This window comes from Bubalus kerabau, chromosome 5 (genome assembly GCF_029407905.1).
Source record: "Bubalus kerabau isolate K-KA32 ecotype Philippines breed swamp buffalo chromosome 5, PCC_UOA_SB_1v2, whole genome shotgun sequence".
In the NCBI taxonomy this organism is placed as follows: domain Eukaryota; kingdom Metazoa; phylum Chordata; class Mammalia; order Artiodactyla; family Bovidae; genus Bubalus; species Bubalus kerabau.
This window is the reverse complement of record NC_073628.1, coordinates 46,238,205-46,252,665: the sequence shown is the minus strand read 5'-3', so window position 1 is coordinate 46,252,665 and position 14,461 is coordinate 46,238,205. Positions and strand designations below refer to the sequence as shown.

Sequence of the window (14,461 nt, the reverse complement as noted above, 5' to 3'; positions counted from 1 at the left end):
CAACCATAAGTCTTTTCTCTATCTGCAATCTGTTTCTGTTTCATAGATAAGTTCATTTGTATCATATTTTAGACTCCACATATAAGTGATGTCATATGGTATTTGTCTTTCTCTTTGTGACTCACTTCACTTAGTGTGATCATCTCTAGGTCTGTTCAGTCCAGGTTGATACAGATGGCATTATTCCTTTGTTTGGCTGAGTAGTATTCTATTGTATATATGTACCACATCTTTTTTGTGTGGTATCAGGGAAGCATCAGGGAAGAACTTTAGAGGAGGAGTACTTAAGAGGAAGCCTGAAAGATGGGTGGTGTCAGTTAGGCGGAGAGCTTAAAGGCAGGTCCTAGTATGGAAGGGAGCTATGTGGAGGCTAAGGGTGCTCTAGAGGGTACACAATTGAAAAGGCCTTTGTTTGAAATTCTTGTTAACTTATCAGTGAACAAAGGATTCGACTCTGCACCTGTGTGGATGCACAGAATATTCTGAAACTTTAGGGCTCTTACCACCCAGAACTTTATAGGAGGAGTGGAATAAGAAATTGACCTTGCCCTGAAATGATGTAATCAGGTGATGAGAACACTAGTAGAAATGAGAGGAAGGCTAAGTTTTATGGCAGTGCAGAAGAGAAAGAGTCCAGGCTCTCTTTTGGTAAGAGAGAAGGTGGAGGGTTATTCATGAGCTGGCGTTTGCCATGGTTCTGCAGGGTGAGGTCGGCAGCATGTTTTTAGTTTACTTGTGTCCTTGACTGTGTTTTGACTCTTGCCTTATTTGTTCAGCTAGGATTGTGTCTAAGCAGAGCCTCTGCATCTGTTCTTAACCTCAACTGCAGCCTTATCCTCTTACCCATGTGCCGCACGCTCCTGGCTTACCTTCGAGGATCACAGAAGGTAAGAAAAAAAAAAAAAGTTCTAGTCACTGATTCCAGCTTAACAATCAAGTGTAAAAGTATTGCATTAGTCCTACTTAATTTTCATGGTCTGAATTTTCTGCTGGAGTGATTTCTTCAAAGATGATCCTGATGTAGTAAAGACCTCATCATCTGTCAAGGTGATCACTGAACTATTCTACAACAGAAAGTTAGGGCAGTGGATAATAGAGTATCAGATACTGTGCTAACATATATAGAATTCACATATATACTTGTCAGTCCTTGCAGGATTTTGGGGGTATTGCAAACAAAGAACCTGAAGCATAGAGAGTTTAATTAACTTGACCAAGACCTTAGGACTAGTGAATGGTAGAGCTGAGATCAGCCCCAGTTCTGAACTCTTTCCACTAAACTATTCCTCATTGAAGTCTTGTAGTTTCATTTAATTAAATGCAGGTGAGTGTGTAGAGCCCTGTGCTGTGCTTAGTCGCTCAGTCGTGTCTGACTCTTTGCGACCCATGGACTGTAGTCAGCCAAGCTCCTCTGTCTATGGGATTCTCCAGGCAAGAGTACTGGTGTGGGTTGCCATTTCCTCCTCCAGGGGATCAAACTGAGGTCTTCTGCATTGCAGATGGATTCTTGACCGTCTGAGCCACCAGGGAGGCCCAAGAGCCCCATGGACTTTCATTAATACACAGGATGGCTGCTGGCGTTGGTGGCAGTTTCTTAAAACACATTCCTGTTTTGAGCTGTGTCAGTGACTTGAAATAGAGTTCTTGGATATGATGTGACGTCGTGTATGATATTTAAGTGTGAAAGAAAGGATTTGAGAAAAGAGAAAAGCTCTTTGAAAGTTAAAAATCCGACTGAAATTGTTTTCTGCCTTCTCTTGTCCGTGTGTGTGTGTTTAGGTACGTGTGTGTTCACTGCTTTCTTCACTAAGATAGTTAGGGACTACCGGATCGATACTGATATTTCGAAAGGAGTTGTTAACATGAGGTCATTTTGATGTTCTGTGAAGTTCGTGTAAGTGGATTTACTGCAGTTAAAGTTCTCAATCTTTTCCTGAAATTATATTTAGAAACTCTCTACTCTTAATGCAGTAATTTGTGGAAATAACTCTTTCTGTAGGTTGCCAGCTATTGTGAAATGCTAGGTTTAGATCCCTGTGGCTGGCCATTGGCGTGGTATGAAGAAAGAGAAAATAAATGACAGGAAATGGAAAGTGCCCACCTAAGTCTCTCAGCGTTGAATAAGACTTAGAGAATCGTCCCCTAGTGTGAAACATAGTATTCAAAGATGCTTGATGTTTTATTTTTGTACAAGATCAAACAGGCATTTAAACCTGTAGATGAAATTGTTTTATTTTAAAATAATCTTAGTTTTTGACCACAAAAGGATGAAAACACTGCAGAAATACGCAAAGTTATCAGTGAAGGGCCCCAAATGCTGCTCTGCCGGCAGAACCACAGTGTGAGCAGAATGCCTGCGAGTTTGTTAACATATACAGTGCCATTAATTTTAAACAGTATAGGATCATTGTGCAGTTTATGTGTTGTGACATTTTTACCTAACAATATATCTTGCATGTCTTTCCATATCAGTACTAAGCCTCTTCACATTCTCTCTAATGATTTGAGTGTTGCACTGACTAGAGACATCATACTTCATCTCATCAGGTTTTAATTGATAGACCTCTGCTGTACTTCCAAAGCTTTGTGCATGTAACTGATTTGCTGCATCACTTTTATCATATTAAATTTTTTTTTTAATTTAGGTTCCAAGCCGGAGAACCAGAAGATTGTTGGATAAAAGCAGAACATTCCACATAACCTGTGGTGTGACTATCTGTATTTTCTCAGGTGAGGAATACCGCAAGATGTTAAGTATTATGTTAGGACATTTTATGGATGGCATTTTTATTGTTTATGGTTTTCTTATTATGTAGCTTAATTTTTTCTTCCATGTGTGTAAAGAAATTTATCTAGTGGCATTACAGAAAATGGGTAGGTCAAGTATATTTATATATGTATTCAAAGTTTGGTCCTTAAGCTGGTAATGATTGTTTTTCTAAAAGGAAATAGTTTCATTTAGAAAGATTGGAAGAAGGTGATTCAAAGTTTTCAACCTCTAAAAGTAATGACATGATAGAAGTTTAAATTCTTGAAAATTAAAGTGTGAAATGTGCATTCATAGAATATGATTCCTTCAAAATTATATTTGTTAAATGTTTCTTTGATGTTACTACTTGGGCAGAAGAGCAAATGTCAAAATTGTGGAAGTTTATTCTGCTCAATTCCAAGATTAAATGTAAAGTGAGAATCTTTGATTTTTAAGAATCATTTTAAAATAAATGTTTATGCTGAGCAAAGTTTTGAAACAGAAAGTTATAAACATTTTTATTAAGCGTGTACATGCTGTCTCTTCAGTCATGTCTGGCTCTTTGTGAAACTGTAGACTGTAGCTCGCCAGGCTCCACTGTCCATGGGATTCTCCAGGCAAGAATACAAGAGTGGGTTGCCATTTCCTTCTCCAGGGGATCTTCCAGATCCAAAGATTAAACTTGTCTCCTGCATTAGCAGACAGGCTTTTCACCCTAGTGCCACCTGGGAAGCACATGGACTCTGTCAATGGATTGTGTAGGTCTATTCCCAGCTGCTCATCTGCCTTACTGGGAGACATAATCGCTCTGATCTTCATTTTGTTGTTAACCGTAAAATGGATTGACAGCAGCACCTACCTCATGGTTTAGAGAAGAAAATGAAAACATGCGTATGAAGTTCTTAGGATAGAATTAATTATTATAATTTACAACCTCGTGAGTAAATTATCTCAGTGCTATTGTGTTTGTTTGCTTAGTCATTCAGTTGTGTCCAACTCTTTATGACCCCTGAATTATAGAGACCTCCAGGCTCCTCTGTCCATGGGGTTTCCCAGGTAAGAATACTGGAGTGGGTTGCCATTTGTGGTAAGGATTAGGGTTGGATTAAAGCTAGAGAGTGATAGGTAAAAAATAGAGGATGATCAGGAAACACTGGCACATTCTTAACTTGACTTTTTTCTAGACAGTAGTTTTGTCCAAATATTCCATCAGTTGGAGAACAACCCCAAGACTGAGATAGTGTAGAGTGTTGCCATGACTGAGCTTGTGATTCAGAGGGTTTGCATTCTGCCACTCACTAGGCGTCTTGACCATAGCTAAGTCACCTTTCTTTTGTTCTTGATTTAAAGATTTATTTATTTTTGATTTTGCTGGGTCTTCACTGCTGTGGGCTTCTCTGTTTATAGCAGGCTTCAGTAGCTGTGTCATATGTGGGATCTTCCAGGATGAGGGTTTGAACCTATGTCCCCTGCATTGGCAGGTGGATTCTTAACTCCTGGACCACCAGCGAAGCCCCTTAGCTTACCCTTAGTTTTCTTATCTGTAAAATAGGGAAGTATTATCTGTAAAACAGGATTAAATGAGAAAATCCATACAAAGCACATCACTTTCTCTATGCTGCCTAAAATAAAAAGCTGTGAATTCTTTCAAACTAAAAAACTTTTTAGGGTCTTCCCAGGTGGCTCAGTGATAAAAATATACCTGCCAATGCAGGAGACACGGATTCGACCCCTGGGTTGGGAAGATACCCTGGAGGAGGAAATGGCAACCCAGTCCAGTATTCTTGCATGGAGAATCCCATGGACAGAGGAGCCTGGTGGGCTACAGTCCAGTTCAGTTCAGTTCAGTTCAGTCGTTCAGTCGTGTCTGACTCTTTGCGACCCCATGAATCGCAGCACGCCTGGCCTCCCTGTCCATCACCAACTCCCAGAGTTCCTCTAAACTCATGTGTATCGAGTCAGTGATGGCCATCCAGCCATCTCATCCTCTGTCGTCCCCTTCTCCTCCTGCCCTCAATCCCTCCCAGCATCAGTCTTTTCCAATGAGTCAACTCTTCACATGAGGTGGCCAAAGTATTGGAGTTTCAGTTTTAGCATCGGTCCTTCCAATGAACACCCAGGACTGATCTCCTTTAGAATGGACCGGTTGGATCTCCTTGCAGTCCAAGGGACTCTCAAGAGTCTTCTCCAACACCACAGTTCAAAAGCATCAATTCTTTGGTGCTCAGCTTTCTTCACAGTCCAACTCTCACATCCATACATGACCACTGGAAAAACCATAGCCTTGACTAGATGGACCTTTGTTGGCAAAGTAATGTCTCTGCTTTTGAATATGTTATCTAGGTTGGTCATAACTTTCCTTCCAAGGAGTAAGCGTCTTTTAATTTCATGGCTGCAGTCACCATCTGCAATGATTTTAGAGCCCCCCAAAATAAAGTCTGACACTGTTTCCACTGTTTCCCCATCTATTTCCCATGAAGTGATGGGACCAGATGCCATGATCTTAGTTTTCTGAATGTTGAGCTTTAAGCCAACTTTTTCACTCTCCTCTTTCACTTTCATCAGGAGGCTTTTCAGTTCCTCTTCACTTTCTGCCATAAGGGTGGTGTCATCTGCATATCTGGAGTTATTGATATTTCTCCCGGCAATCTTGATTCCAGCTTGTGCTTCATCCAGCCCAGCGTTTCTCATGAGTACTCTGCATAGAAGTTAAATAATCAGGGTAACAATATACAGCCTTGACGTACTCCTTTTCCTATTTGGAACTAGTCTGTTGTTCCATGTTCAGTTCTAACTGTTGCTTCCTGACCTGCATATAGGTTTCTCAAGAGGCAGGTCAGGGCTACAGTCTATGGGGTCACAAAGAGTCAGATACAACTGAACGACTGACCACACACACATGAAACCTTTTCAGGAAGGTGAATGTCTCTCTTAAGGATATATTTCATAGAGCTGTTAAGTTGGGCACCTTTTTTGGGAGAATTAAAAAGAATGGTATTTCCTCTTAGGATGCCTTTGAACTTTGGAGACATAAAATATGTAGTGAACATGTAAGCCTTCTGTTTATAATAGAGGGATATTTTTCTATAGATTTTAGAAATGCTGAAGCTGTGGGACACAGTTTTGCTTCAATAATGTTTCGTATCTGTGCCATAGTTGAGTATCACCTAAACAGCCTTTTTTCTTTGGAACCCTGTCTTTGCGTGCTAGTTAACCACCTTCAGTTTCCTGTCTACTTACTTGTAGGACCCTTTTCCTTCCTTTAACCTGGGCACTGGCACTAGTTTATGAATCCTTTAAATAACCCCTAGATTATCTAGCATTCTATCCCTTCTCTCTCACTTTCATTTGTCTTTGGGAGTAATTCAGAACACTTGGCCCATCTACATACATCTCATATGCTAGGTTGGATTGGTTGTAGAATTTTCACTTTCCAGGCCATGTCTTTTTTTTGAATCATAACACTCCATAAAGTATAAATTGTAATGTTTTCCTCAGCTGTTTTGGTTCATTTATCTTATTAAGTCTCTTATTTCTGTCATCACCATTTTACAGAAGAGTAAACTGAGGCATTAGTAGGCAAGTGATGTGGGCAAAAAAACAGGTTTTCTAACTAATTGAATGTTGCTCTTTCCAGTACATTGTAATGTGCCATTAATTTTAACCTTATTCCATTTATAAGGAAAGCTTGAGGAGGGAGGAGGCTATTATAGTGCTGGGCAAAAAGTCGTTTGCTTCTTTCTTCTCTAACCTCATGATAATTTTCTTTTTTCTGACCATGCCAAAAGGAATTTCTCTTCAACTCTCTAGTAATTTCCTAACTCTTTGGTATAAGCTCTGAGTCAGTTGACTAACCATTAGCGCACCATTGTGGGCAGATTATTAAATGGTGATCATTATCTTCCTGAGTTTTTGGCCTGTGAAGTTGTTACCAACACTTTTGCTACTGGATTGAAACACTATGTCTTGAATCTGTGGACTGTGAAAAATGTTAACTGGTTAAAAGCCTTTTCATGGGCTTTTATCTTAGGTTGAGTGTCAGTGAAGTATACAAAATATATAACAGGTTTGGAGCTATAGGAGAGGCAAAAGATTAGAAAATATATAATACAGCAGTTCCCCCTTATCCATGGGGAATACTTTCCAAGACTTCCAGTGAATGCTTGAAATCAATGATGATATATCCTGTATATACTGTTTTTTCCTATACAAACACACCTGTGATAAAGTTTAGTTTATAAATTAGGCAAGTTAAAGATTGGCAATAATTACTAATGTTACAATTGTAACAATATGCTATAATAAAAACTAAATGAATGTGATCCTTTTCTCTCTCAAAGTATCTTATTGTACCAATTTAATGCCTCTTTCATCTTAAGTAAACATGCGCTGTGGCTGGTCACTTCTGCAGTTTAAGGTGTGACAGCAAAGTGAGCACAAAATTCTTTTTCGTTTCCTATTTCTGGGATAGAAAATTCACTCTTACTGTGGATCTTAGCAACCTCAACATAGGAAATTTATTTTCCTTATTAAGTCAAGAACTTTTCACCTCTTCACTTAAAGGAGACACTTTACAGCTTCCTTTGGCATATCTGAATTGTTAGCATCACTGCTCTTTTAGTTTGGGGCCATTATGAAATAAAACAAGGGCGACTTGATCACAAATACTGCAATATCTCAAACTGTGGATCTGATAACCAAGCCAGTTACTAAGTGGCCAACGGGTGGGATGTGTTGGACTCAGGGATGATTCACGTCCCAGGTGGGGTGGAGTGGGACAGCCAGAGATTTCATCACAGTCAGAACAGCATGCAATTTAAAACGTGTAAACTGTTTATTTCTGGAATTTTCCACAGAATTTTTTCAGACCACAGGTAACTAAAGCTGCAGATAGTGAAACAATGAGTAAGGGGGGGTTACTGTATTCAGGAGATGCTTCAATGAATAAATAAATTCCTGTATTATTATACACACGTGTGTGTATGTGTGTCAGTGTGTGTTGGTGTATTTCTAACTCTTGACTTATTAGGGTTATTTTATTTTGGCTTTTGAAAATTCTGTTTCTTTACGTTATTTCTCATGCTAAAACTGTGTGTAATTAAGATTCTTTGTGCTTTTAAGACTTCCCTTTTAATTGAACATTTTGTTGCCTATATGGTTGTCAAAGTGTGACCCTGTCTTTATGTAAGGAGAGGAACCAACTCCCCTTTATTGAGTGTATCTGAAAACCCCACTGACTGGTGTGACTCCGTAGGTGTGCACGTGGCCGCCCACCTGGTTAATGCCCTCAACTTCTCAGTGAACTACCGCGAGGATTTTGTCGAACTGAACGCAGCAAGATACCGAGAGGAGGTGGGTGGCCTCTGTCTTCTCATTTTCCTTTCACTTATCGTGAGATGACTAATGAGGGTCTGTGATTTTCGCAGAAAATTTGTACCTTGCTGCTCCTTTTGAGTGCTTTTAAAATGCACTTGTCAAATTGAGTTTTATTCCTTTTCAATAGAAAATATATGTAATTACTATTTCACAGTCTCTCCTGCGGAACCTGAAAGTTCAAAGAGTGTCTACTTACTGCGCTCTGCGGTGTTCACATGGTTGCCGCTCAGGCCTGCCTTCTGCCTCCCAACAGTTTTGTCTAATTCCCATCACTCAGTGGAGACTGTTGGGTAAAAACACAACAGGATAAAAATCTTTCAGGAACTCATACTGTGCTTGAGGAGGAAAAGGGCAGAAAAGAAAGTTGACTGTTTGATGATCCTAGACCATCAGTTGATTTTACTTGAAAATATTATTGAATTTTAATGCTTTACTTTGTTTTATTTTGTTTCATAATCCTTATAATAGGTGACCTTGAGCTGAATTCTGTAGGGGGCAATATCTAACTTAGAGGTGCTCTTCTCCATGTGGAGCTGCCCATAAAGTGGAATTGTATGTGCAGGGAGCCGAACTGGACCAAGAAACAGAACTTGCACAGCCCTAGTTAGATCTCTGTTGCTTGACACTCTCATGGTGTCCTCAGGCTGCCTTTGGTTCCCAAAGCCAAGACTGCATCAACACCAAAATGTTCAGGGTCCCATGTGATCAGAACCCCGCCCTGTTCTGCTCAGTTTGGTAGTGACTTAATAGCTTGTTCTCCCCACTCCATCTTCCCCTTATATATCACCAGAGTTCTCTAGATTTGTACTACTGTGATCATGTGCTTGACCTCCCTCCCAAGACAAATCAAAGGCCAAAGTAATGACACACAAACACGGACATAAATCATTAAACCAAAATAACAAGTAGCCCTAGATTAATCCCTTAACTATGCTAGTATCTTTTAATATACCAGTGTGATTTTGTTGACCTGGGTTAGAGGCAGCCCCTAATATTTTTCACTGCTGAGCAATCTGTATGCAGGTAAGTTTCACTCCTGAGAAATCTGTATGCAGATCAAGAAGCAATAGTTAGAACTGGGCATGGAACAACAGACTGGTTCCAAATTGGGAAAGGAGTACGTCAAGGCTGTATATTGTCACCTTGCTTATTTAACTTATATGTAGAGTACCTCATGCAAAATGCCAGACTGATTGAAGCACAAGCTGGAATCAAGACTGTCAGGAGAAACATCAATAACTTCAGATATGCAGATGACACCACCCTTGTGGCAGAAAGCAAAGAGGAACTAAACACCATCTGGATGAAAGTGAAAGAGGAGTGTGAAAAAACTCTTCAGCATTCAAAAAATGAAGATCATGGCATCTGGTCCCCTTACTTCATGGCAAGTAGATGGGGAAGCAATGGAAACAGTGACAGACTTTATTTTCTTGGGCTCCAAAATCACTGCAGATAGTGACTGCAGCCATGAAATTAAAAGACGCTTGCTCCTTGGAAGAAAAGTTATGACAAATCTAGACAGCATATTCAAAAGTAGATATCACTTTACCGACAAAGATCTATATAGTCAAAGCTGCGGTTTTTCCAGTAGTCATGTATGGATGTGAGAGTTGGACCATGAAGAAAGCTGAGCGCTGAAGAACTGATGCTTTTGAACTGTGGTGTTAGAGAAGACTCTTGAGAGTTCCTTGGACTGCACAGAGATCCAGCCAGTCCATCGTAAAGGAAATCAGTCCTGAATATTCATTGGAAGGGCAGTGCTGAAGCTGAAGCTCCAATAACTTGGCCACCTGGTTTGAAGAACTGACTCCTTGGAAAAGATCCTGATGTTGGGAAAGATTGAAGGATGGAGGAGAGAGGGATGACAGAGGATGAGATGGTTGGATGGCACCACTGACTCGATGGACATGAGTTTGAGCAAGCTCTGGGAGTTAGTGATGGACAGAGAAGCCTGGTGTGCTGCAGACCATGGGGTCGCAGAGTCAGACACGACTGAGTGACTGAAATATTTTTAAAAAGTTCACCAGATGACTGTAGAGTATATGCTATACTTAGTTGCTCAGTCATGTCCAACTCTTTGCGACTCCATGGACTATAGCCCACCAAGCTCCTCCGTCCTTGGGGATTCTCCAGGCAAGTATAGTGGAGTGGATTGCCATGCCCTCCTTCAGGGGATCTTCCCAACCCCAGGGGTCGAACACAGGTCTCCCACCTTGCAGGAGTATATCCGGCATTAAGAACCATGGAGAAGTCCAGCTCCTTAGCATTCCAGTGGAAGCTCCGCATGTAATGATTTCATCCCAGAGAGAGCCCCCCATCTCTCCCTATCTCCCATCACTTGCCCTGATCGTATGGGGTTACTTGTATCTTACTACTGCCATGAAAATTCTTTTTTAATCTTTTACTTCTTTGATTCTCTCTTCTGCTTTATAATTAATATGTCTTCAATAACTGTAATGATTTAATAATTTTATTTTAATATACTTTTTCTTAAGATGCCAGTATTCTAGTCATTTTAGGATTCATAGGTATTAAGTTTATTTCACTTTAAGAGAGATAGAGCCTTAATGTAAAATATTTTAGAACTCCCAAGTAAGTGAAAATTGAAAGCTTCTCTTCCAAAAGTAGCCACAGGTAATGATTTTATGTTTTCTTATTTTGAGTGGTGTTTTATGATAAATATTCTTTAGCTATAGCAATTTGTAAATATATGTATTGTGACTTACTGTATCAGAAAGTATACATCTACCTCATCTTCTTCATATGAATATACCATAATTTATTTTTAGTCTTTTTCTTATTCATGAATGTTGAGCTGATTCCAGGTTTTTGTCATAAACTGCATGCTAATTATTTTTTTTGTACAGTTCTGCTAGGCAGATTTATAGAAGTAATTTTGGTTTCAAAGGTACACATATTTTTAGTTTTGTTGGACAAATTACTTTCCAAAAAACACTTCACCAGTTGATACACTCTACCAATTTTATTGCAATGCTTATTTCTACACCTCACTCATTTAAAAAAAAATACTGCTGATAAGATGGATAAAAAATAGTAATTCATTTTAATTTACATTTTCCCTTTTTTTCCACGTCTTTCCTCCCTTCCTTCACTTCTTTAATCATGTCTTTTTCCCCTTGTTCTTTCTTTTAATAAATATTTTGGAGTGCTTAGTAGGTATCAGGCCATGTACTAGATTCAGATGAAAAAATACACACACATTCACACGGAGAGATAATACATATATAAACAGTTGTATTCTTCTGTGACTTGTCTTTGGAGAGGATGGGTTTGTGTCATGCAGCTTACCGTTGCTGCTGTGTGCTTACACTCTTGTTTTCTCCACGTCCCCCGTGACCCCTGCATTCTCCAGTTTGTGATGGGTGGTACATTGCTGATGGAATAGCTCAGTTGGCCTCATCTTGTCATCTGTGAAACAGTCTCTTACTCTTATACCCTGTCTTCATTCCCTAGCAGTTTTATTCATCTTCTGACATTTCCTAGCTAATTATTCGTATTTCTGGTATTACCACTTTGTTCAGTCTGTCTTGTATTTTTCCTAGTTGTTCATGTATTAGGTTCCTCAAGATTATGGGCCTTCCTAGTGGTTCAGATGGTCAAGAATCTGCCTGTAATGCAGGAGACCTGGATTTGATCCCTGGGTTGGGAAGATCCCCTGGAGAAGGGAATGATTACGCACTCCAATATTCTTGCCTGGAAAATTCCATGGATAGAGGAGCCTGGCGGGCTACAGTCCATGGGATCGCAAGGAGTCAGACACAACTGAGCAACTAACACTTTGATACTCTAGATTAGCCTTTAGTTATGTTTTTTAACGCCATGTTTCTAACTAGAAGCCATTGGACCTAAGCTGGATGAGGAGCTATTCTTGGGCAAATGGTCCTTATTCAGGGTCCCTGAAATTATTTAAATGGCTTCCCGCTTTGTATATAGCTTGGTCTGACCACAGATTCAATGGAGGCATGAGAAAAGTAATTCATAAGTTGTATAATATTAGGCCCCTTTGGATAAAAAATTAATCCACATTCTACTGGGAATTGATATAAGATTTCCAGAAGACAGAAGGGAGTTTATTTCAGTCCATTATACTATGGGGATGTAGTTTAAAGGAAATATTACAGGAACAATGTTAATGTATTTCTAATTAGAAGGAAGCTGTCTTCCTTATTTGAATATTATCAATACTTTTCACAGTAGCATTTGAAACATTTTAGTTCTCAGTGTTCTTTGCATTGAATTTGCACAGCATAACCCCTTCTATATATTTTATTACTTTTGATTCTCACTGTTTTGACACTTGCTAGGTGCAGTTGGCAGTTGTGGTAGACAGAGCATATATTAATGTTTCCACCTTATAGCTAAAAGTATTGAATCCCAAAATAATCAAAGGGTGTGCTTCAGGCCATGCCCACTAGTCTGTAATTGGCCATTAAGATGAAAGCTTGGACCTTCTGACTTCTCATCCAATATTCTTCCCTTTTCAAATGGATAAATTTCTTGGAATTGGATTTTGTATGTATGATAATCTCCTCTGGGCTTCTCTGGTGGCTCAGACAGTAAAGAATCTGCCTGTAAATTAGGATAAATGAATTCGATCCCTGGGTTGGGAAGATCCCCTGGAGAAGGGAATAGCAACCCACTCTAGTATTCTTGCCTGCAGAATTCTGTGGATAGAGGAGCCTGGCAGGCTAAAGTCCATGGGGTCGCAAAGAGTAGGAAATGACTGAGCAACTAACAGCACCACCACCATAATCTCCCCTAGCATTGTAAGAACATTATGAAACTTAATTGAATCTCTGTTATTTCCATTGGGAGGACAGTATCCTACATGCCTAACACATGGCTCTCATCGCTCACAGACTCCTTGCAGAATTTTGTGTTGATCAGTGTTTTATTTTTCAGACATTTTTTTTTCCTTTTTCTTCAGGATCCTAGAAAACTGCTCTTCACAACTGGTAAGTTGTTATCACTGCAGCTTCTATACCATGTTTATATATATGCCAAAATACAGCCTGGGAAATGTTCATGTCAAACAACTGGTCAAGCATAAGGTTTCAGTGAAACCAAAGGTTAAGGGCAAACCATCAGGGTTCAAAGGAATGAAGAGTAAAATTAAGCACAATGTATTTGCTTTTCATGTATTCTTTCTATGGAAATTACATAATACTAGCGGAGAAGGCAATGGCACCCCACTCCAGTACTCTTGCCTGGAAAATCCCATGGACAGAGGAGCCTGGTAGGCTGCAGTCCATTGGGTTGCTAAGAGTTCGAAATGACTGAGCAACTTCACTTTCACTTTTCACTTTCCTGCATTGGAGAAGGAAATGGCAACCCACTCCAGTGTTCTTGCCTGGAGAATCCCAGGGACAGGGGAGCCTGGTGGGCTGCCCTCAGTGGGGTCGCACAGAGTCGGACACGACTGGAGTGACTTAACAGCAGCAGCAGCAGCGGCTTAGGAGCGCCTGCCATGTGCCCGCTGTTAGGACAAGTACTAATGGAGAATACAGAGGGAACAGGTTTCTGTTTTTGAAGTTTTGGAGAAAAAACACCAAGCACTCTGAGTATCAGTGTAGTTCTTAATATTTAGTAATTTAGTAGGATATTTTCTGATCCTAAAACCTATAAGGAAGAGGAGAAACAGTCACTAAAGTAAGTTATTTTTCTTGAAATGTGTCTCTGTTCTCATTTTTAATTTATTTTCCCTTCTTAAACATGTTGTCCATAAAATCTCAGTCTAGACTATTAATCTGTTAAAGTGCATTTGAACATCTCAAAATTTGGCCCTGATGTTAGTACAGTTCTAACTATTTTTTCTCTTTCTCAATCTTACATTTATAATAATGAAAAGGAGACTGTATTTGGGGGACTTTGGGCACCTGTTTCAGAGACACAATGATTGTGTATGGGAGATGGTCTGTCGTAAAATCTTGTCTGTACTAACTTATTAAGGATCAGAATTTCATACAGGACTGAGACATGGCTCTGTCAAATGCATTGTTTCTTCTTTGAATCAGTCTTATGATGAAAAATAATAATAATTCAAGTGTTTTCCCCCCTCATGTCACAGCTACATATTTATAATATATTTTTTCTGCCTATAGATTATGATATTTGCCATTTGCAAAGTACATATTTCACAGTTTTCTCCTTAGGAACACAATTTAGTTTTGTTTACAACTTTGCTCATTGAAAACATGTTTTTATTAAAGCCTTAAGAATTGGATGAGAACAGAAGGGAGGAAAGGCAGAAAAATAAAACCTTATGTATGAATGAATGTATTTTTTGGTTCATATGGATTAATTTAAGAGAAATAA

General features: G+C 39.4%; 1 protein-coding gene across 5 annotated transcripts in view; it reads left to right on the top strand.

The window, feature by feature from the left end:
• Positions 1-14,461, top strand: part of NOX4 (NADPH oxidase 4) — a 190,041-nt gene that overhangs the window by 35,246 nt on the left and 140,334 nt on the right. For 2 of the 5 annotated variants that reach the window (XR_008714693.1, XM_055581576.1), the window contains exons 3-6: positions 777-887; positions 2,646-2,730; positions 8,004-8,101; positions 13,074-13,101. Coding sequence is in view for 4 of the 5 variants with exons in the window: in XM_055581576.1 (XP_055437551.1) it covers positions 777-887; positions 2,646-2,730; positions 8,004-8,101; positions 13,074-13,101 (322 nt within the window). In the remaining variant the exon portion in view is untranslated. The remainder of the gene's footprint in view (positions 1-776; positions 888-2,645; positions 2,731-8,003; positions 8,102-13,073; positions 13,102-14,461) is intronic. The other 3 variants (XM_055581579.1, XM_055581577.1, XM_055581578.1) reach the window with 3 other exon arrangements.